This window comes from Didymosphaeria variabile (assembly GCF_027946475.1).
Source record: "Didymosphaeria variabile strain IMI 356815 chromosome Unknown scaffold_2, whole genome shotgun sequence".
Lineage (NCBI taxonomy): Eukaryota > Fungi > Ascomycota > Dothideomycetes > Pleosporales > Didymosphaeriaceae > Didymosphaeria > Didymosphaeria variabile.
The window spans coordinates 955,352-977,212 of record NW_026611621.1 but is presented as its reverse complement, the minus strand read 5'-3'; the positions used below and the strand labels follow the sequence as shown (position 1 = coordinate 977,212).

Sequence of the window (21,861 nt, the reverse complement as noted above, 5' to 3'; positions counted from 1 at the left end):
GACTTTTGCTGCAGAGACAGCTCCATCTCCATGAACCTTTGCAATCGCCCTCGCATGTCTCGCCGGCCATGCCTGCCCGCCGGCGGGCTCCTCTCTTGCCATGGTCGAGGGAGCCATTCCGAAGAGAGCCTCGGGCGACATGGGCAAATGCCGCCAAGTATGCAACAATGCGCTGGCACGACGGACGGCCATGACACTCGTCGCCTAGTTGCAGCGCACACAGTCAATTGCGCGTGCATCCGATGCGCAGTGGCCCTCAATTGACCCTTCGACCGTATCATAGCGAGCAATTCGCGCTCCGGCTCCGCGCCCGCCATTGCCCAACCACGACACGTCTGCCATGCCCAGCGCCTGACGACACTTGCCTCCTCGCCATTGCCCGGCGACCTCTCGTTCTCGCGCGCCTCGCAGCGCTCTGTCGCCGCCTGCACAGCCGCTGTGGCTGATTGCAGGTGAGGGCCCGGCGGTGACGTTGCCGTCTCGATACGCGACGACCTGGCAGCACGGCGGCAAGACGCACCGCAACGGAGACGAAACTCAAAAGCACACGCGCAGGAAGAGTCGGTGAAGCATGCCCGGCGATTCGTGGAGCGTTTCTTGTTTGCGAAAGTGTAGGTATACGTCGTTTCCTGCGCGTCCCAGCCTCCCAATTACGGCTCACGACAGCACCAACCACCCCAACCACCTATCTAATACCTTGTGCACCCGGCAATGGCACTGCTCCCTGCCATCTCCCTCACTAACGGTGTGCTCTCCAGGCATTGCAGCATTCCTCCAGCCGTCTCGCTAGTCTCAGGACTGCGTGCGCGCCATCCGACCCAGCTCTCCCACAGCTGCCCCTTCTCACAACACCACCACACCTCTCGCCGGCGGCCGTCGCCTCTGGCGGTGCTCGATTGCGTAGCAGCAGTCAGGGCCCGTCAAATTGACGTCTCCCGCGCCCGACGCGTCCACCCTGCACCAACTCACGCAGCCCATCTCTGACGATACCCACGATAACGACCCTCCCGCATACGTACCATACACGACATCGTTACAGCAACGCCAGCAGCAGGCTGCCGAGTTCTTCAGGCAACAGCACAATTATTCACGAGCTTCGAGCTCTGAAGGCAGCGCCGCGCATAGTCTTCGTCGAACGCCAAACATCGAAGACGTACGCCAACGGTTCCGCTCTCCGAGCCCAATTGACCCGCCGCCGCAACCGAACCAGCGCACCGTACGCTTTGCCGCCGAATATCCGCACCTAAGTCCTGGTCCAGTCGAAGGCCTTCGCGCGCGAGACTCTGGTCCTCAATTTGAGTTCGAGCCGCATCCAGCGCTAAGAATTTCTCAGCGGACTGCGTCTGCGATCCGCTTCGTGCTCGAAGAAGCCATCCGTGGACCGTACCCATTCACTCCAGACCTTGCTGAGGAGAACGCGTCTATGTCAGATTTGACAGCCGGAGGTAATGGCCGCGCTGCCAATGGCGGCGCGCGCACAGGAGGCCCTGTTCCTGTCACCCAGGCAGACCGTCCCAATATCTTGACGCCACAGATGATCATGAACAACCGTCGTCAGCGGGAAGCGCGGCGAGAGGCTGAGGAGGAACGAAAGGCACAGGAAGAGCGTAGGAGAAGCGCAGAACGGAGAGCTCAAGCTGCTGGCGTTGCAGGCGCCCCCGTAAATCCCGATGCGGGGATGCAAAGACAACCCCAACCACAACAAACGTACGATAGCGGTTATGGCTCGTACGGTCCACAAGGCGCGAGTTCGAGGCAGCCTATACCTCCAGCAGCGGCCACACTGCCACCATCAGGTCGCATACAGGATACAGCATCCGGCGCGCAGTCTAGCAGGCCGCGCGCAAACTCTCAATCACAGCAACAGCCTCGTCCTGTTCAGCAACCCTCGTCTACCGCGCAACCTTCGTCATCCAGACGACCACCACCCGTCCAGCATTCTAGAAATCCTTCTGCTCCCGTCACATCAGCGCCTATTGGTTCTTCCGCCCCTCCACCAGCTCCGCCTTTACCAGGCGCTTCTTCATCCTCTCAGCAGCGCCAATCTACGACTTCGAATTTTCCACATGCTTTTGAACGGTGGGAAACGCTTTCATCTCATTGGGAAGGTCTTACATCGTATTGGATACGGAAATTGGAGTCAAATACAGACGAAATGCGTAACCAGCCCCTGGTTCAGCAACTGTCTCGCCAAATCACAGATCTGTCAGCTGCAGGTGCAAATCTATTCCATGCGGTCGTTGAGTTACAGCGACTTCGGGCATCATCAGAGCGCAAGTTTCAGCGATGGTTCTATGACCATCGCCAGGAGCAAGAGCGGGCGCAGGAACGTGAAGCCCAGCTTGAGACAACGATAAGAGAGGAACGTGCTGCGCGCAATCAGGCTGTGGCTGACATGGAGCGCCTGGCTACCGAGAAGAGGAATGCGGAACGATCTGTGCAAGAGATGAAGCGCGAATTGCAAATATCTAAAGAAGAAGCAAGAAGAGCGTGGGAAGAACTCGGACGACGCGAGCAGGAGGAACGTGATCGTGTCTTCTCGTTGCGGGACGGCCAGCCTACTATGATAGGCGGCGTTCAGGTGCTTCCGACAGCTCAGGCGATGGGCAGGCACGGCAGCGTCCGTTCGCACGGAGACGATACGTATGCTGGAAGCTCAAGCGGTCAGGGTATTGAGCAGCATTATACGTATGAAGAAGCGCAATCGCCGACGGATACTGACCCATTCACGGAAGGACGTCACCATGAGCCTGAGGCTAAACCGGTCGCTCAGGGCACCTACGTTCCCTCGGGTGCTGGTCCTTCGTCCCTGTATCAGCCAGGGTATTCCCAGGCAGCCGAACAGCCCCAGGTCCCCGCCCCTGCTCATACTCAACAGGCATCTGGTGGGCACCAAGGACCGAGCGGCGCACACCAATACCCCAAGGAACCTCTAACATCCCAGCCGGAAGCCTTCTACCAACAGCCAGAAGCCTACCTCCACCGGGACATAGCCGCCGGAGATCCAGAAGACGAGCGCTCAGCCATAACCTCGCATGCCGAGGAGGAAACCTCAGAAGGCGAAGACGAATATGCCATAGACGAGAACGGTAACTACATCCTCGATGCCGCCGGGCACCGCGTTCCCTTCCGCGCGCTCCGCCGACAAGACTCAGATGAATACGACGTGCAAGAAGACCGGCGGCGCGAGATCGAGCACCTGCAGCGCTATGGCAGTGCGGCGATAGATCCCAGCAGGTACGCTACCACCTCGTCGGCGGGATCGGAGCACCATGGTGGGTTCCCCACGAGCAGCGCACCGGATTATAGCGGCTCCGGATACGGGAGCGAGTGGACGGGCATCAGGCACCATCATCCCACGAGGCTGAGCGATGTCATGGAAGAAGATGAGAGGAGTAGAACGAGCCCGAGTAGAGCGAGCCAGGCAAGCCGCGGGTGGGCTTGAGGGAACTAATAAGATTGGGGGAGAATAAACTTTCGAGGATATATTTTGGGTGTAAAAGTGCAAGAGGTGCATTTGCGAGGGCGTTTTGTGGGCGGGACTTTGTCGTTGGCTTCTCGGGTTTATACTAATGTTGCTTACCGGGCGCCGGCGCATCTGTTTTGCTACCCATGGTAGACGATCAGATTCGAGGGCGTGGTTAAGATATATATTTCCTTGCTTCGAGCCTTGAGCGTCCGCGTCCACTCGTACCTTTCGATCGCCGTCCATCCGTGCCGCACACTTCTTCGCTACCGTCGTCCACTACTCCGCCGAGTTCACACGACCGTAACAACCTTCCATCTGATAGCGTCTTTACACAACCACCGCCTATTCGTCCTGCATGCATTTTGGCAGCGCTACGATCTATTCGAAGCATCATCTCGGATATTGCATAGCGGCTTATACCCTTGCTCCTGTCTCATTAACTGTTCTGTCATCCTGCCATGGCATAGCGTGTACTCTTCGATTCTTCCCGCCGGGTTTAAATGCCTACGGCACCTTTTCTGTTTGCGTAGCTTTTGGCGTTTTTTTTCCTGGATGCATCTAGGTTGTACGTTCGCCGTGTATGAGTATTCCTTGTAGCGATGGTGTTGATTTGGTTTTGGGATTGTAGCTGGATAGGAATGGACTGAGTGGCGTGGGTTAGTTAGGCATTGAGGAATCTAAGCTGTATGGTGTTGAGATGAGTGTGCTGTTACCTGCTGTTTGGTGAGGGAATGCATCTTGAAGTTGATGTCGAATAAGGTGTTGTGAAAGCCAAGAAGGCGATGAGAAGGGGGTCGAGAGTGGTGAAAGTGACATCGTTCCAAAAGCCTGCAGTCCACCCAGTCCCTCGATATACAAAGTCTTGAGCTCTGCCTCTGTGCTATTCAAGCGGTGATAACTCTAACACGGATGCGATCCCAACATCAGGAAATCTTTCAGCACGATACCAGGCAACGTGGGCCCACGTGGCGCTAACAATGACGCTTCCCTTCGCAGAGAACGTTTGTCTCACCTTCCTAATTGGCAAATTAGCTTCAGCTGCAATGCACGATAGTCTAGCCACTGGATCTAGCCAGCTAAAGGAGCATCGCGATTCCACTTCACTATGGAGTCGGTTGATGGGACCAAATGCTCTCCAGAGCAGCTGAAACCTTCTGACTCTCTTGCGCTATCGTTAACTTCCTGGACTACCTTTCTTACGCATCATAGTGATGCAGCGAAGCATTTGGTGTCGGCATTGCTTTTCCAGCCTGATGCCGCACGACCAGCCCTGCAGACAGCCCCCAAACTATAGTTGAGGTCATTGGTCCGCACTCATCTCGCACCTGAGCCAAGGCATTTGTTCTCAGTTTAGCGTACATACAGGGGTTTCTTGGGCGAATTAAGCATATTCCCACGGCAGCTGGAACAGGCTCGCGAACCAGATCTGCCAGCCACATTGGCATCGCGCTCACCATCGGTGTGCTGCGAATTACGACATGCCGCCTATCGCTCTCATACTTTTCAGCCTCGTGTAATCTATGATATAAATAGTGGCTCCAGAAGTCGGCTGTTATTGTGAAGTCTTTCCGGACGCATCGGTCAGCGGTCACCAAAGCCCTTGATATACGTACTCCGGCCATTTGTATCGAGGTCTTCCTCCATTGAGAACCAAAACAGCGTCCATGTCATACGTTCGACATCCGTCATGCTCGCACTACTCAAGACGTCTTTGCGGGGTGTGTGGGCTGACGCCCAACGGGACCTTCGCACTATAAGGTGGAACGGAATTCTATTGAGCAAAATAGTACTTTCCTGTGTTATTCTCATCTGGAGCCTTGGACTTGGTGCTCTTTTGGTCGTACTGGGACTGTTTCAGCATCTGGCATTGAGAAGCGGAACGGCTTGCGGTCCTGACGGTGTATTCATCGCGAATCCTGAGCAATACAGTTTCTGGAGTGGAACGGGGATCTTCCAAGTGACCTTGGCCTTTGGAGACTACTCCTTTGGTAGAGCAAAGTTAATTGACGTCGCATGGGACGTGGTAAGACTCAGAGATATGCTGTCCCTACAACTTTGCGCGCTAATTTGAGATGACAGGCTTTTGGTCGCCTTGGTCAGACATTTCTCGCCTTCTGTAGTTGGCGCGTCTTTGCTTTATACGTCACTACGTCCATGGAAACGGCTCCGATCACTTACGACTCTTTTCGCGCGATCTTCATAGGTACTGGCCCATCTCTGTGGACTACACTCTGCCTGATCCGGGATTTCAAATTACGAAAAGGTCTTCATTCCAGGATCGCTATGGCGTTCATAGTAGCTGCCATGTTGTTGACACTCGCCTTCCCTACTTTTGCCGGCGCCATGACTGGGTACACCAGCATTGTAAAGGCTTACGTGCCTGATCACCAGAGCGGCAATCGGATTAACTTCGACAGCTTCCTTCCTGTTCTTTACGTAATTCACGATGGCGAGAGAATTAAGAAGGCAAACAATTACTTCGTGACAGACAGTCCGACATTCAACTCCAGATCATATGTATGCATGTATGCCCAACATTGAGCGTTCGCTATTGACAGCTTTTAGGATCCGATCCTGGTACGACCAATGGGTAGCTATAAATGCAGCTATGCACGAAATGATGCCCCAGGTTCCGGGCCAAACTATGCCTGGGATGCATCCTATGTCTCCAAATCACCATTCAACTCCGAGGAATGCTTTTTGCAAAACAACGTGTCAAAATGTAAGCTTACTCGCTTTCCTCTACGATAACGGAAAGAAGGCCAATAAACTTGAATTGAAACTGAACTATTGGAACATTTCATCAGCTCACTATGCCAAAGATGTTGAACAACATGGTTTGGATCAATCATCCAACGTCAAGACTACTTTCATGGAATTCGATCTCGAGCCTCCGACGCTTAACATATCGGCTTCATTCTTCTATGACCCTACTCTGTACGGCTCAGCAGACAGAGTCTCGCCACACTTACAACAAAAAGCGCTTTGGATATGGTCGAATGATACATACAACTACACATATTTGTCAACATTTGGTACATGCCAGCCAGACGGAGGGGTAAGCTATCTTCTTCCATTATCCGATCGTTTACAACTGCTAATGAAAGCAAGAACTACCAATGGGGGTTTTCCTTCATTCAGCTGTTCATCATGAACATCATGCTTCTCATATGGACACTCGGCATCCTCATCATGTGGTACCGGGCCCAATCTACAATGCAGAAACGAGGCCGCGTCAGTGTAGCCGGTGTACACAAGGCTGTGGTCGAGCTCGCAGAAACCATGCACAAAGAGCTAGATGCTGAGGACTTTGACCTGAGCCTTTCAACGGAGGCACAGATCAAACAACGAACAGCGGCGGCAAAAGGAGGTAGCATAGCCTACGATGCGCCGCTTGTTGATGAGAAAGTGCCGGACGCATCATTCACAAAGTGGCTCAAGCGCGAAAAGTGGTGGCTCATAGTAACGTTTGTCTTCATCTTTGCGACAAGCGTCCTGTGGGTGTGGTCCGGTCCTGTACTTTCTTATGCCCTGATCGGTCCGCCTTGCGGGCTGATTTTCGCTCTTTCGGTTGGCTCGACAACGAAGAGTAGAACACTCTTCTTCTTGGTATGGGCAGTCTTGGGGTTGGTTGTGGGTCTTAGTGTTGGTCTGTAGCGCAACAATCTGCGATCTGATTGAAAGGTTTCTCCTTTGAGTAACAAAAAGTCTATAGAGATCCCGTCATACGCTGTCACGACTTACTCACAGAGATCTGACGGAATGGCCTTCTGTGGGATGCTAGACGATTGTGAGATGATTGGGGGTTGGCTTCTTCCCCGCTTTTCAACCCGTTCTTTCCCCGCTTACGAAGCCAATTAGTCTAGGCGTTCGTTACATGCCTACTCCCACGATCATTGTAGTCAGCACAACGACAGCTATTGGCGTGCGAGGCGATCTCTTGACCGAAGTCCGTCTTCGCTATGATCAGACAAGGTCTGGACTCTTGTACTTACCTGACAAGCTGTCGTAGCATGATCATAAGACCCTTGAGTAGGATTCCTCGCAGTAGTAAGTTGCTGCCGGGGGCTGTAATTCCATTGAGATGTAATGTATAACATTAGCCTCAGTTTACCGCGTACACTCGAATACTTTCGGCCCCAACAGAGTGACGTCCACCATGTCCCAATCCTCAACCAGCGAGAATACCACCAGCACCGTTCCACCGCCCTTGACTCACATGCTCGAAACATGTATCTACGTTTCCTCAGCCTCTCGCTCTGCAGAGTGGTACTCCCGCATATTCAACATCACGCCAGACTTCGTGAATGTGCGTTGGGCGCCTTCAGATCCGTCATAAACACCGTATGCCTCTTTCTAACACGTGTCAGGACCGCATGGCATCCTTCCCCATTCCACCTACAACCCTCCTGCTCTTCACCCTCGGCTACACCTCCGCCGATAGTGACGTACCTAATCGAGGCCGCATAGCAGGCCACGGTCCGACGCCTGAGGTCCTCAACATTCTATCCAAGAGCGCCTCGTCTACCCTTGATCCCAAGAGCCAGGCCTTGAAGCAGCACTTCTGCTTCGCGGTTCCAAACGCTGAGGATGTAAAGAAATGGGAGCAGCATCTAAGTAGCGAAGGGGTCAAGATTCTTTCGACGATGGACTGGGAGCGTGGTGGGCGGAGCGTGTATTTCGAGGATTTGGATGGGAATGTGGGGGAGGTTGCGAGTCGGGGGTTGTGGAAGCATTGGTGAGGGGGTGATGTTTGGTGTAGAAGACGCACAGTCGTGGAATCCGTCTCCCGACATGCAACTTCCTGCCACCCTCTTAAAGGTCGAAAGAATCTCATCATACATTACGACTCGACTCAAGTCAGAGAAATCGGTGCGCACGAAATGTAAATACTCCTTGTCCAGCATCGACCCATTTCAATGTTGTACACTTAAGCACATGATACACTGCCTATGTCCCCACCAATTCCTGATTCCGACACCAACATCAATCCAAACCCATGAGATCAGACTCCAAACTCCATACCCATGCTCACACCTCTCGTGTACCTCTACTCCTCCATCTTATCACCACTCACCACCCCTGCATTTCCATCCCCTAAATGCTTCAACAACCAACTTCTCTTAAAGTACGTATTCGGATGCACAATAGTATCCAAGTCCGTCGCACTCCACGTCCCCTCATCTTTAACCTTCTTGATTTCCTTTTTATGCGCGAATTCAAACACCCGATTACACGCCACATGGTACCTCTGCTTCTTGACGTCTTCCTTAACTCCCTGCAGCACCTCTCTATCTTGTATGCCTACGCGTTGAAGCAGGCCTGTCAGGTTCTCGACGTTGAAGGCTCGGTAAGGACACCCATGCGCTTGGCCCGGTCCGGGGAGCGGCTCGGTGAGGATTTTCTGGCAAGAATAGGGTGTGTATCCGCGGCCGCGACGGTTCGAGTCGCCGCCTACGTCGCCGTACGCGTGTCGAATGTTGTACTTGTACTCTTTGTGGAATTTATCGTCCGTCATGAGCTTGAAAGAGCGTCGCCAGAAGATGATACATTCTTCCAGTGAAAGACCGATGCCTTTGAGGAAGAGTGTGTATTGAAGTCGACCGTAGTGTTTTAGGTGGGAATTTGCGCGGAGCGTCATGTGTAAGTTTTGCATGCAGAGAGGGAAGTTCTGTGAGAGGGTGTCGATTGCGCCGGAATTGATGGCGGAGAGGCCGTCGATGTTGGCGTCAGAGGAGGAATAGGCGGCTTCGGGAGCTGTGAAGGATTGGGAGAGGTGAGCGAGGATGGGGGCGAGACGGTCGTCTTCATCTAGGCGGGGGAGTGCGCGGGCAGTCAACTATCGATTTTGTCAGTGTCCTTCCTTTTCGAGATTGTCGTTATGCGTACCTCGAGTTGCTCGTCTAATCGCTTGGTAAACTCCGCTACAACCAAGCTTGTCTGCTCTTTCGCCGGCACGTATGCCATTCCCCTCTTCAGAAGCACTTTCCTCTGGCTAACAAGCTCTGGTACTCTCTCCCAGTCCACCTTGAACCAGTCTTGTTCCTCTTCCCTCTTCGACCCAATCGCAGCCAGCATCTGGTCTCGCAGCTCCCGCTTCTCATCGTCTCCAACCTCTTCCCACTCGAGGTCCAAGCTCCTCACGAAACCTTGTCGCTCCCTCGGGTCGTCTTCTCTGAACCTTAATCTGAACAGGATCGTCTCCAAGTGCGAAAACCGCCGCCGCAATTCCTCCGTCGAAGAGAATGCAAGGCGGAGAATGAAGTGGGAGTAGTGGTCTCGTTTCCTTTCCTCCTGAAGATTCGTCCCTCGTGATGTATTCGCCCGAAGAGGAAGATATTTGTTCAATATGCTCGTCATGTACTCGGCGGTCTCCTCAGGGCTTCGATTGCGAAAGCTGCACGCCTCCAACTCGGAGAGTACTAGGTCAAACATCAGCACACACTGCACCGTCAAATACTCGTAGTCCAGTGCACACCTTTCAATCGGTTTATCGCCCATGTTTCGAATTCCTCGAGCGTGATCTCTGCCGTCGGTGGCAATGTGTAGAAGTTGAGCCTATGCTTATAATCCTGCTGTGCATACTCCGCCTTTGCGAATTGCCGCTTCTTCGGATCGATATTCGCACGACGTTTCGGCTCGACTCGAGAGTAGTCGTGGCGGATCATGGCGACTTGTCTCTGAATAGGTGTTGGCTTTGTTTGCGAGTTGCTGTGCGCGCTTTGGGGCTTTGGGAGCGCGCGTAAAGTGGGACGGAAAGGCGCGTCGCGTTAGAAAAGCGCTAGACCTAGACTAGACTTGACGTGTTTTAGCGCGGCATTGCCCTTGTCTCCTCATCGCGCGTCATGCGAAACCTAATTCCAACATTGGTCGTATATAATGGTGTCTATAAGGCTCTCTATCGCTAGTCTCGGATGCGGTTGCCCTTGAGCGCTTCATGCACAAAGCCTTTCTCGCTCAACCCAGCAAATCGCCTATGGCGTTCACGTATGCCGACGGTACTGTCTTCGCACCCTCCGCAAGAAATTCCTCCTTCTTGCTCACACCAGTCAACACCGCCAACGTGCCACCCAGCTTCCCGTCAATGCCAAACTGAATGTCCGTGTTCAGCCTGTCGCCAATCATGCACGTCCTGCTCCGGTTCAGCTTGAACTTGCCCTCAATGGCATCCATCATAGCCTGACTCGGCTTGCCAAACGAAACAGGAGTCTTCCCGATTGCCTTCTCGAGACCTGCACCGCTAGCTCCAGCGCCAGGGAAGAAGCTGTGTGCCATGGGCAATGTGCTGTCGATGTTCGTCGCGAGGTACTCTGCGCCGCGCTGCAGGTATTGAAACCCGATCGCCGTCTTCAGGTAGTTCATGTGGAAGTCTAGTCCGCTGAGGACAATCCCTACGTCTGGATCTAGCAATGACCCATTGGCAATGTTTGTAAAGTCCTCCGGTTCAATGTCGCGGCGCAATGCGGGGTCGGTGCCACCGATATAGGGTACACCTTCTGCCTCGAGCTCCTGTTCAATACCACTCTCTCCCATGACAAACACTTTGTTCTTTGGTGCCGGTAGCTTGAGGATGCGGGCGATGTATACGGCGGCGCTGTACGACGAACCGAAGACCTCGTCCTATACACACTTTAGCCGGGAACATATAAAGGATAAATGCGACCTACAACTTCAGCGGGTATGCCCAGCTTGTCGAACTTCTTCTTGTAGTCGGCGCGCGACTTCGTGCTGTTGTTTGTGACGAATACTAGCCTCTTGCCTATCCGCCCACATTAGAAACGTTTTAGATCCAGGGACCGGTAACATGCCTTTGCTCCTCAACATCTCAAGCGTCTCGGGTACCTTCTCGAACATATGGTCACCGGACCAGAGGACGCCTATCCTTCTTCACAATCAGCAAAATGCTCCCACTTGCATTGTCCGCACTGTGGTATGACTATGGGGTCACACGGAGTGAACCCGAGGCTGGGTCGCACGCACCATCGCAGTCGAAGAGGAATACCTTGAGGTTACTCGTCAGCAAACGTAGGTTGTCCTAGAAAGAGCTGCTACTCACATCGAATCTGTCGAGAAACTCGTCAATGCCGGCCTCGTCGCCCGACAGGAACTTTGGTTGTGACATGGTATCTGGCGTAATCAAGATATCTCGACCAGAGGAGTGCAAAAGACGAGAAAGACGGCGTTGTGGTGGATGTTGTCAGTGAAGCAACATTTGGTGGGGTGCTTGGCGTCGGGTAGGTCTGACTCGGAACGCTTCGGGAAGAATTCCGAAAGTACTTCACATAACATACATTCGTTACTAGGGTATCTACCGCCATTGCCCTTTATCCAGCTCTCCACCTATAGCTTCGGACTCTCTAGTCAATCAACAACAATCTTCTTCTCAAGCTCTTCGAAGTGCTCAAAGAAACTCTCAAACAAATTGATCGCATACTCAACGTCGTGCGCCCCACCAGTTTCCCTGATGCTGTGCATGCTCAATTGAGGGTTGCCCAAGTCAAGCGTGCGAGCACCCATTGCGGCTGAAAGCATAGGCCCGATGGTGCTTCCGCAGGAAGAGTCGTTCCTAACGACGAAAAGCTGAAGTGGTACGCCTTCCTTGACCGAAGAAGGGCTTGCGGAACCTCTCTTGGCTAGACGAGCTGCCTCTTGCACCAGCACTATTCCGGGTGAATTTGTAGCATATCGAGCGTTGGCGTTGATCTTGATTACAGTGCCCTTGTTCATCTCGGGCCGATGCTGTGACTCGTACTTTGCGGGGTAGTTGGGGTGTACAGAGTGGGCCATATCGGCGGAAATTAGGAAAGATGTCGCCAACGTTTGTTCGTAGACGGTCGCCGAGTCAACATCCAGCTTGTCGTAGGATTTGTCGGAATGGGAGCTCTCAGAAGGAGGTAGCACAGAAAGGCGACGAATAACAGCAGGAAGGACTGAATGAGGGTTAGATGAAGGGAGCGCAGAACTAGGAATTATTCAGGCAACTCACGGTTGGAGTCCGCACCCTGTGCGGTTCGGCTTCCTATCTCCTCGTGGTCGAAAAGAGCAATTAGGCGGATGGTGGAGTCTTTCTCTAATGAAGAAGACGATGCGACGCTCTGAATCAAACCCTCCACGCTGCAATAGGACATCATCAGGTTGTCGAGGCGCGCAGAGAAGATGAGTTCGTCGTTCAAGCCGCCCACGACGGCTTTCTGGGTGTCATATAAGACCAGCTCAAAGTCTAGGATATCGTTGGGGTCCACGCCAGCCTCTTCGGCAACTATCTCAACAAGATATGTGTGGTGCCTCTTCATAGGAGCAGCCAGCGGTTCAACTGGTCCCTCTTTGTTTTCCTCCTCTTTGGCGGCTTCAGCAGACTTACCCTGCCTATTCAACTCCGCCGCGACCATGCCGGCGATGGGGAATAGCTGAGCTTCTTTGTTGAACTTGAAGTCTTCCTGACGATCGAGATGAATAGCCAGGGTCGGAACCCGCAGAATGGGCTTCTCAACCTTGACCAGACGGCTCTCGATGTTGCCCTGCTTCGTCCTGACCATCAGCCGCCCAGCAATGGACAGGTCTCGGTCGAACCACGTGTGCCATAGACCACCTCCATATGTCTCGCATGCCACCTGGAGAAATCCATCGCTCTGACGTTTGGAAACGGGCTTGAGACGAAGGCAACATGAGTCGGTATGCGCACCGATCATGCCAATAGGGTTACCGGGTTTCCACTTCTTGCCGATGGCGAATGCGACGATGGAGGAGCCATTCCGGGTGAGGTAGTACTTCCCGCCTGGCTGCAGGGTGGACGCCCACGAGTCCCGCTCCTAGGGTGTAACAGGTCAGTGCTGTGTGCTTCCATCAACGGGGACCCGAGCCTATTCTCTCTGCAGGATAGAAGAGGCTCCTGCGACTACATGTCGTGCTCTCCCGTATATGACGAGACGGCATAACTCACTTTAATCTGCTTAAAGCCCGCCTTCTCTAGCCTATCCTTGGACTGTTTGACAGCATGGAAAGCTATATACAGTTAATGTGGGCCTCTTTCGCATTTCTACGGTAGAGCGTACGGGTCGGTGAATCGTTAACGAAGGACAAGAAGTCCTCGGCGGCTTGGAGCGATGGCTTGGTTGACATGGTTCGTACAGTACAGGATGGGATGAAAGGAAAAGCAACGTAAGTGCAGCCTCGCGGACCAGAACGTAGTAGGGCGGCTCGGAGCGTTGGGCCTCCTCTGAGCATGAAAGGATGGATAGGCCGTGGCGGTCCGTCGTGGCGGTCTGGTGTGTGGGGTTGCAGCGTCTACAGGCCCCAGGGTCGCGGCGACGAGACGCATCGGCCTGCCACGACCGGGGGTGGCTTTCGTGTTTGATTGGGTGGCAGGCACGGGGGGCACGCGTGCTGGAGGCAGGAACATCAAAACAGCGACAACCAAAACAGCTTGACGTGACAGCCGACCGTGGGACCTTCGCGCGTCTTCCCGTCCGACCTCCAACATCCAGCATCCTCTACGCCCACGTCCTGCCTTATTCCTCCCTCGGCCGTGCCACCCGTCGCTCGAGCTCGCCCTGCGCTGTCCGGCGCTGCATCGACGCCGCTCCCGCTCCTTACTGCTGCAACCGGCGAGCGTTGCCCTAGCGGCTCGTCCCAGGAAGCGTCAAAACAACTTTGGACGCCCGCACAACAGCCCCCGCCTACCGCCCGCCGCCACACAATAGCAAACAACAACAATACGATTGTCATGCGCTACGATCGCGCGTAAAGAGGAGGAACATTGCGACACTTTCCATTGCGCGCGCCGACGAGTGCTGTTGGCTGAGCGCGCGGTGACGCAGTACAAGGGACTCAGCACTGGTTTCGAACTCGCCTTCACCCTACAATCGCATCCTTCCCGTATTATCCTTCAGCACACAATAATCACCAGAAGACTGGAGAAGCTGCTGCCTCGGCCGCGCTTCCTTCTTTGATACATAACCCCGCCCCCGCCGGTGGCTCGGACCTAGAGACCTATCCCGCCTTCTACATCCTTCCACGACGAGTGCGCTGGTTGCGACAAGGCGCGTAGGCACTGCAATGGCGACCGAAGATACTATGGCGCCCGTTGCAACAACGGAGCGCGTTGGGGAGGATGCGCGCACGCCGGCCCTGATCTCACCGCCTGAGTCGAAGACACCGCCAACAGCGACCCACAAGCGCAACCAAGCCGACTTTGCGCATGACCGCAACTCAGAGCCAGTGGATGCTTCGGCATTGAGCAAGGCTTTGGAACATTTTGAGCGAGCAGGACGCGCGCCAGAACGACCCATTGCAAGTCCCAGTCGCAAACGCCAGCGTATCTACGGTGATAGGTAAGTTTGCTGGCAAACATTTCCCGACCATCGGGCTGACCAGGTGGTAGATTCATCCCCAATCGAGCTGGCCAGGATCTTCAGGCGAGCTTCTCACTGCTCCACGACGACGCTTCACCCGCTACACCGTCACGAAGCGCGAAGCGTGCCCCGCACAATGAGCTGCACTTTCAGCGGAGTGAGTATCACCTAGTGAAGGGGATAAGCATTCACTAACGAATGTACAGCTGAGGAAGCCAATCGGACATATTCCGCCGTCCTGCGACAGGAGTTGTTCGAGGGATCTGTGCCCCAAGCTTTGCCTCAAAGTCTCTCCCCGACCGATAGTGCCAACCTGCGTCGCTCTGGGCGCTCACATACCCCTCCAGCTCATGCTGCAACGGCACTACCAGCGCCTAATTTGACACCGTCTACCCCACATAAGAACTTCTTCAACTACTCGGGGCAACCGACACCATCAAGAACTCCCTCCAGCCGACATGGCATCAATCTCAATGCGCAATCCGATCTCTACAGTCTCTCACCCATCAAGCTTAACAGCCAGCGAATGCTTCTCAGCCCACAGAGAACACCGCGTGCCGTATCCAAAGTGCCGTACAAGGTTCTCGACGCGCCAGACCTGGCGGACGATTTCTATCTCAATCTGGTAGATTGGGGCAGTCAGAACATCCTCGGCGTCGGACTAGGGTCTTGTGTGTATATGTGGAATTCTTCAAGTGGTCGGGTCACGAAACTGTGCGAATTGACCGATGACTCCGTCACGAGTGTCAGCTGGATACAGCGCGTAAGTCGCTAGAAATTCAAACCTCATCATGTGCCAATCTGACATCATACAGGGTTCCCATCTCGCCATTGGCACCAATCGAGGTTTCGTACAGATCTGGGATGCGACTACACAACGTCGTCTGCGAACTATGACTGGCCACTCTGGGCGTGTCGGTGCTCTTGCTTGGAATGAACACATCCTTACATCCGGTTCACGAGATAGATCGATATACCACCGTGATGTCAGACAGCCAGAACAATGGCTTCGAAAGCTTGTCGGCCACAAGCAAGAGGTTTGCGGACTCAAGTGGAACAACGACGACATGCAACTCGCATCGGGTGGAAACGACAATAAGCTTATGGTTTGGGAGAAACTCAATGCTGAACCCACCTACAAGTGGAGTGAGCATCAGGCCGCCGTGAAAGCCATTGCCTGGAGTCCCCACCAACGCGGTCTTCTAGCCAGCGGTGGTGGTACCGCTGACCGAACAATCAAGTTCTGGAACACATTAGTCTCTTCGAATGGACCTTCGTCTGCATCGCTTGCTGCCGCTTCATCTGCAGCGTCTGCATCGGGCCCCGGCGATGTGGACTTCCAGTCAACAACGCCAGCCAATCTGATCAAGAGCCTGGATACTGGTAGCCAGGTGTGCAATCTGGCATGGTCTAAGAACAGCAACGAAATCGTATCGACTCACGGATACAGTCAAAACCAAATCATCGTTTGGAAATACCCCAACATGCAGCAAGTTGTTTCGCTCACTGGCCATACATACCGTGTCCTTTACCTCGCGATGAGCCCAGATGGGCAGACCATTGTCACTGGTGCAGGAGACGAAACTCTTCGCTTCTGGAATTGCTTCAAGAAGAAGGAGAGAACCGGGAGCCTCAACAATACCATGGATAAGTGGGGTGTCATTCGATGATGCTCTACCGCCGCGGCGGTACTTAAGACATGGCTTGACATTTCTTGTCTTTTGTTACCGGCGTTCATTTTCTCAAAAAGCAAGCTTGCAAGCGCGAGCTTCTTCTCGAAAATTTTCCTCTATCTTATCGGCATTGGGCGGTGTAATATGGTGTAACAGGCGGACCCGGGATACCACATGCGATCATCTTTTGGCATTTTCATATGAGCATGCGTCTTGGATTCAGCGGATTGGATATCAGCACGACATTAAGCATTCAGCGTGCGTCAACACGCGCGTCTCGTCTTGGGAGAAGGACTTGGGCTATTTTGATCGAGGCTGACCTTGCCTCCAATTAGCTGGGTGTGGTTTATCTGGTGGAACAATGTGCGGACGATTCTGCTGGCATCTGCTTCGGCGACATTTGGATCTCTGGAGCTGGAGTTCTGGGCATATGGTTGGCGCTTTGGAGGACATGATGACCATGACTGTACATTACCCAAAGATACCACCTTGAACGATATTGTTAACTTCATGACTGTCTTCTACCTTGGTCTGTGATCGCTATTACTACACGCAATGAGGTTGCGGATCCCCCGGTTTCGCTCCATAGCTGATCCTTCCTGCTGGCAGGAAGAACAGCGCAACTAGCGCGCCGCCTCGCACTTGTGGGTAGCTGTGCTCAATCAGTACTTCTCTTGCATACAGCACTACACGGATCGAGATTGCTCACTGGTGCGTCCCCGGCCCGGGACTCGTCCATCCTGCGCCCTGCCAGCCCTGCATCCCCTTCAACTCCGCGCTCTTGTCCACCTGCACCACGCAATTTATCTCGCCGTAGGGATGGCTGTGGTACTGCCCGCTGTACTCGTCGGAGCTCTTCATGTATACGGTTGTGATGCTCATGTAGCGGGTTTCGGGTTTGGGAAGGGAGATCTTGGAGCGGCGGTATTTGGCGCCTGTAATGGAGTCAGGTGGCGTGGAGGTGGCGTGAAGAGAAGGTGAAGGATCGATTTCACAGTAGAACTGTGGATTGAGTAGGATAGAAAATTGAGACACCGAAGTCAAAGTTGACAGCTTGTCTGCTGAGTCGTCTTTCAGAAGCGATGTGAAGAAGAATGGGTAGGAACTGGGATTTTCAAATGTTACCATCAAGCTCAATGTTTGCGACCCAGCCTTCTTCTAGCCCTTTGCGGGTTAAGGCACAGAGATCCTCGTATATGGGGGTTCCGGGGCCGTAGGCCTTGTTCAGGTGTGCTTCGAGTTCGTGACCCGGTGTCAGATTTTCGACGTCATCGAGAAAGTCTTGAATGCGGGAGAGGAGCTTCTGTGCGTTGGGGTGTTTGGAGAAGTCGACTTCAGTGCTGCCTGTGTAGTCACCCATATTGTTATGTTGTGAGTTGGGTACTGAGGGGTGAGATGATTGATGTTTCGATTACAGGAGTCTGCCTGAATATCGATCCGATGCGGGGAGGGGGTGATATTTCGCGGCCAGGTAGAAAGCCAGATGACAGTAGAGATATCAAATTGAAAGCTGGCGCGTTTATAGTCGAAGTCTTCTCTGTCACGATCCCACTAGCGGTAAGCTTAAGGTACCTTGACGACCTACCGAGGCTCCGTCGTGACCCGGTGATGAAGTTATCCAATAAATTGTAAGCATCAGAGCTCTTGACTAAGTCTCCAGAGCCTTACCTAATAACAGTATCCGGAGCCTCTTAGTTAGAGCCCACCCTTTTCCCGCAGGGTTTCACATAATACTGCGAGCTGGCGTAAGTGCTGTTCACGGAGAGTATCCGAACTCGGACAGGTGGTGAAGCTCGAGGTCGGCCTTACCCCGCAATGTGAGAGCTCGGGAGATCGACTCGGGAGCGCAAGTGACTAAAGCCCATAAGCACAGATAACCGAGTACGATAGTTGGTGGAACGAAGAGCTGTGTAACACTTGGTTTGAGGAAGAAAAGCTGGTGACGAATTCCCGAACATATCGCTTGAGCCAACATGTCAGCATACTGTCCACGTGTAAGCAACAGATCGCATCACATGCAATGTGCATGCAACCTCTTCTATCAACGTCTGTCTTCGCATTTCATGTGTATAAAACGAGTATCGCCTACAACTGATGCCTAGCACCCAACCCACCTTTGATGGCATACGGCTTCGGCTTTCGGACGTTGCGCGGGGATAGCAGGGGCATCGTACTAGTTGACGAAGCAGCTGAATCCATGAGTTACATTGGAGCAAAGGACCTTAGTTCTAGATTCAACGTTGACACATTGACACATTGACACATTGCTTTTAAGCGTCTAGCCGAGTTATCATAGGTCGTGTCCTGCTTCGGATTTAAGAAGTCGAAGGCTAGTATTACCAAGCGACAACATGGATTAGGTAGTACCTTTCACTTCGAGAGATGCGTACAGGAGTGGTTGATGGTCAGCGTCATTTGTTCCCCCGAGGACCTTGGAGAGGGCTGTTAGCCACGATGGGCGATCAGAGTATGTAAAGATACTGTCAAAAGTAACAAGACACTGCGTTCTAACTGGAAAAACTCGGGCTTTCCTAAATTTGGGCTGTGTTGCAACTCAGGGGCAGCAGTGGCAGGAAGTTATCATGGACCTCGGCGCGAAGAAGGTGAGTCGCCTATTTCGAACTAGCTCGTTCATCACAGGGAAGGTGCTGTTCAGATGCGAACCCCTGCTCCTGTTACTTTCCATCCTCCACCTATCACGTCAATTCTCCGGGTTATTCGATCTAAGTTCCCTCTAGCGCATGGCAATCTTCAGGTACCGCTCAGGGAATGCGTACAAATACCCCGGATTTTGCGTTCAAGACGCGCGGTCCACGTTGCGGACATTAAGTTCTCCCGACGTGGACCATGTCGTCTGCTTTAACCGCTGTAATCTTGATCTATTAGGACGCCTCTTATCTCACATGTTACTTTTGGAGTCATCTGCGAAGTAACCCCGTCATCCTTCGAAATGCTACCCATCACGCGCGCGCATTCGTCGTGTGCACTCCACGGAAGCCCGACACAACTCAGCTGCATGATCAAGCCTTGTGCGTGAACGGCTCTTTCGTCGATCCGGCTTGAGTGCCGAACGTGCACGTGCTGCTCGCAATCACGGCGTCCTGAATCCGCCGGCCAATGTGGTCTGCTAGATGTAGAAATGCGGGGCTAGCGTGGCTGGACTCAAGTCCACTTACCGTTGCCGGAATCACCGATGAGATGAAGGTCATATGAACGAGCAAATCATGTTGGTTGACCTTGGAAGGCAAGCCGCCCCTGCTCTTAGGCGTTTTCTGACTGGATGAAGCCCAGCCCCCACTGCTGTCTACTGCCAGTGCAACCCTCCTAATTCAGGCCAAGTACGAGGAAGCGGCCCTGGATTACCTATATCTATTAGCTTCTTTAAAGCTCTCCCTCGTGGTGCAAGTACCCAGTTAGGACTCAGTGAGCTTTCCGAAGGGTCTCGAGACCGGTCCGGCTGAAAGGAAAAAATACAACTACTGGGATCCGTCTTGGAACGAATTTCACGAAATACACTTCCATCAATCTGCCTCATCATATAAAGGTGAGCCCGCGGAGGCGGACTGATTTTGATGAGCGACCGAGCAGACCTGCCGCTAATTTTGGGATCGGTCCTCTAACATCACCCTTCACTAGAATGTTCATTAGGCGGTTTCGCAACTTGGCACGGCTTTCTAGATCCGTCAGCCGGCATACTCACAAGCGCCATCGTGCACCTGAACTGCCTACCTGGGTTGCTATTCCGTTATAACCCTGCACGTCGAATCGCTGTTGAACGGATGAGAGCGTGGAATGTAACAGACCGCGGCGTTGACTAGCATCTAGTTGATCTCCACGAATAAGCGACATACATTTTGGAGACATGGTTCATCACCTGGTTCGCCTTGGGCATGAACACGGGATGCGATGCAGCATCTGTGCAATGTCTGCTTCTCCCCGCGGACTACAGCCAGATTACTCCTATAAAGATACCTTAAAGCACGCACTTATAACCACTATCAACTGTTTTGTACCACACTAGTTGCCGGTCTCTAAGTCATCTTGCAACATGTTCTTCAAAGCTGCTGTAGCTTCGATTCCACTTTTGGGCAGTGCCATCAACGCAGCCCCTCTCAATCAACCGCCCTTCAAGCCTTCCGATCAGAAAGTCTCACCAGCTCGAGGACCGAGCTTCATCTTCAATGAGACTTCACCAGCAGTCGACCTGAAGATTGCATCGGTAGCCGCGTACGCTTTGCAGGAGACTTACGATGCGAGCAACTGGTTTTCAAAGTTCACTGTTCAGAATGTACGCTGTTTGATGCAGGAAGATCTCCCACATACTAATTCCAAGACAGATCGCTGATCCCACTCGTAAGACCCTGCAACTGTTCCGCTCCGGTGTCGGATCTGACCTCCTCAGATGGATACGTGAACTACGTTACCCAAGCTACAGCGCAATCGAAAGGTCTCTACAAGACGCAAAACAATCAAGTCTACATTGGAGTCGACTCAACAACCGTCCTGAATCCGAATGGCGTTGGGCGTGATTCCGTGCGTATTCAGAGTAACCGAGCATATACACACGGTTTAATCATCGCCGATTTGGCACACGTTCCAGGCTCCAACTGCGGCAGTTGGCCAGCTTTGTACGTTTTGCTCTTCTATATTACCTCTGCATATCTGACTCTCACAGCTGGATGGTCGGACCCAACTGGCCTAATCAGGGCGAGATTGACATTTACGAGGGTGTCCACCTGAACACTTACAACCAGATGACTCTCCACAGCTCCCCCGGCTGTGTACCGGTGTACAATCAGAACGGAGGCATGACTGGCACTCACGTATCCGAAGCAGATTGTGGCGCTGGTGGCGGTTACAACGGCTGTGGTGTTCAATCGAACAGCGCCACTTCTTACGGCACCGCCTTCAATGCTAATGGTGGCGGGGTCTATGCCACCCTCTGGACTTCATCTGGTATCAAGGTCTGGTACTTTGCTGCTAGAGATGTGCCAGCGAACATCAAGTCTGGCAACCCCGATCCGAACACTTGGGGTACTCCTCAGGCCAACTTCGCTGGCTGCAATTTCGATGCCAAGTTCTCCAACATGAACATTGTAAGTACTCAGACTGTCACAGAATGCGAATTTCGGTGCTCACATCTTCGGCGTAGATCTTCGATATTACCTTCTGCGGTGACTGGGCTGGAGGCGTCTGGGGCTCTACATCTTGTGCCTCAATCAACCCCAGCTGCAATGCCTACGTTGCCCAGCAGCCCCAATCTTTCGGCGACTCGTATTGGCTAGTAAACTCTGTCAAGGTTTACAGTGTCTAGGTTTATTTACGATGAGGCTTTTGAGCGCTCTGGGCGCTGCGCGTACTTTCACTT

The 21,861-nt window shown here is 53.2% G+C and overlaps 8 protein-coding genes across 8 annotated transcripts; 4 read left to right on the top strand and 4 right to left on the bottom strand.

The window, feature by feature from the left end:
* Positions 1-100: 100 nt before the first annotated feature.
* On the top strand, positions 101-3,445 carry N0V89_002023 (uncharacterized protein; the record flags this gene model as incomplete). The annotated part of the gene is made up of 2 exons (XM_056210834.1): positions 101-199; positions 905-3,445. 2 exons carry the CDS (start codon positions 101-103, stop codon positions 3,443-3,445), a joined length of 2,640 nt encoding a protein of 879 aa, XP_056074307.1.
* A 2,367-nt stretch (positions 3,446-5,812) lies between these two features.
* On the top strand, positions 5,813-8,211 carry N0V89_002022 (uncharacterized protein; the record flags this gene model as incomplete). The annotated part of the gene is made up of 8 exons (XM_056210833.1): positions 5,813-5,960; positions 6,035-6,046; positions 6,099-6,191; positions 6,277-6,527; positions 6,581-6,966; positions 7,482-7,519; positions 7,579-7,778; positions 7,840-8,211. 8 exons carry the CDS (start codon positions 5,813-5,815, stop codon positions 8,209-8,211), a joined length of 1,500 nt encoding a protein of 499 aa, XP_056074306.1.
* Positions 8,212-8,519: 308 nt separating this feature from the next.
* PRI2 (DNA primase subunit pri2) lies at positions 8,520-10,137 on the bottom strand (the record flags this gene model as incomplete). Its single annotated transcript, XM_056210832.1, has 3 exons — positions 8,520-9,308; positions 9,359-9,891; positions 9,948-10,137. The coding sequence occupies 3 exons, from the start codon at positions 10,135-10,137 to the stop codon at positions 8,520-8,522; spliced, it is 1,512 nt and encodes a 503-aa protein (XP_056074305.1).
* Positions 10,138-10,426: 289 nt separating this feature from the next.
* Positions 10,427-11,591, bottom strand: PHO13 (p-nitrophenyl phosphatase; the record flags this gene model as incomplete). The annotated part of the gene is made up of 5 exons (XM_056210831.1): positions 10,427-11,089; positions 11,137-11,228; positions 11,278-11,346; positions 11,450-11,471; positions 11,526-11,591. The coding sequence occupies 5 exons, from the start codon at positions 11,589-11,591 to the stop codon at positions 10,427-10,429; spliced, it is 912 nt and encodes a 303-aa protein (XP_056074304.1).
* Positions 11,592-11,830: 239 nt separating this feature from the next.
* On the bottom strand, positions 11,831-13,588 carry N0V89_002019 (uncharacterized protein; the record flags this gene model as incomplete). The annotated part of the gene is made up of 4 exons (XM_056210830.1): positions 11,831-12,399; positions 12,456-13,278; positions 13,410-13,471; positions 13,522-13,588. 4 exons carry the CDS (start codon positions 13,586-13,588, stop codon positions 11,831-11,833), a joined length of 1,521 nt encoding a protein of 506 aa, XP_056074303.1.
* A 936-nt stretch (positions 13,589-14,524) lies between these two features.
* Positions 14,525-16,490, top strand: CDH1 (substrate-specific activator of APC-dependent proteolysis; the record flags this gene model as incomplete). Its single annotated transcript, XM_056210829.1, has 4 exons — positions 14,525-14,799; positions 14,850-14,977; positions 15,027-15,583; positions 15,636-16,490. 4 exons carry the CDS (start codon positions 14,525-14,527, stop codon positions 16,488-16,490), a joined length of 1,815 nt encoding a protein of 604 aa, XP_056074302.1.
* A 708-nt stretch (positions 16,491-17,198) lies between these two features.
* Positions 17,199-17,853, bottom strand: N0V89_002017 (uncharacterized protein; the record flags this gene model as incomplete). The annotated part of the gene is made up of 2 exons (XM_056210828.1): positions 17,199-17,428; positions 17,619-17,853. The coding sequence occupies 2 exons, from the start codon at positions 17,851-17,853 to the stop codon at positions 17,199-17,201; spliced, it is 465 nt and encodes a 154-aa protein (XP_056074301.1).
* Positions 17,854-20,541: 2,688 nt separating this feature from the next.
* Positions 20,542-21,807, top strand: N0V89_002016 (uncharacterized protein; the record flags this gene model as incomplete). The annotated part of the gene is made up of 5 exons (XM_056210827.1): positions 20,542-20,781; positions 20,831-20,846; positions 20,896-21,121; positions 21,169-21,589; positions 21,646-21,807. 5 exons carry the CDS (start codon positions 20,542-20,544, stop codon positions 21,805-21,807), a joined length of 1,065 nt encoding a protein of 354 aa, XP_056074300.1.
* Between the last annotated feature and the right edge of the window lie 54 nt (positions 21,808-21,861).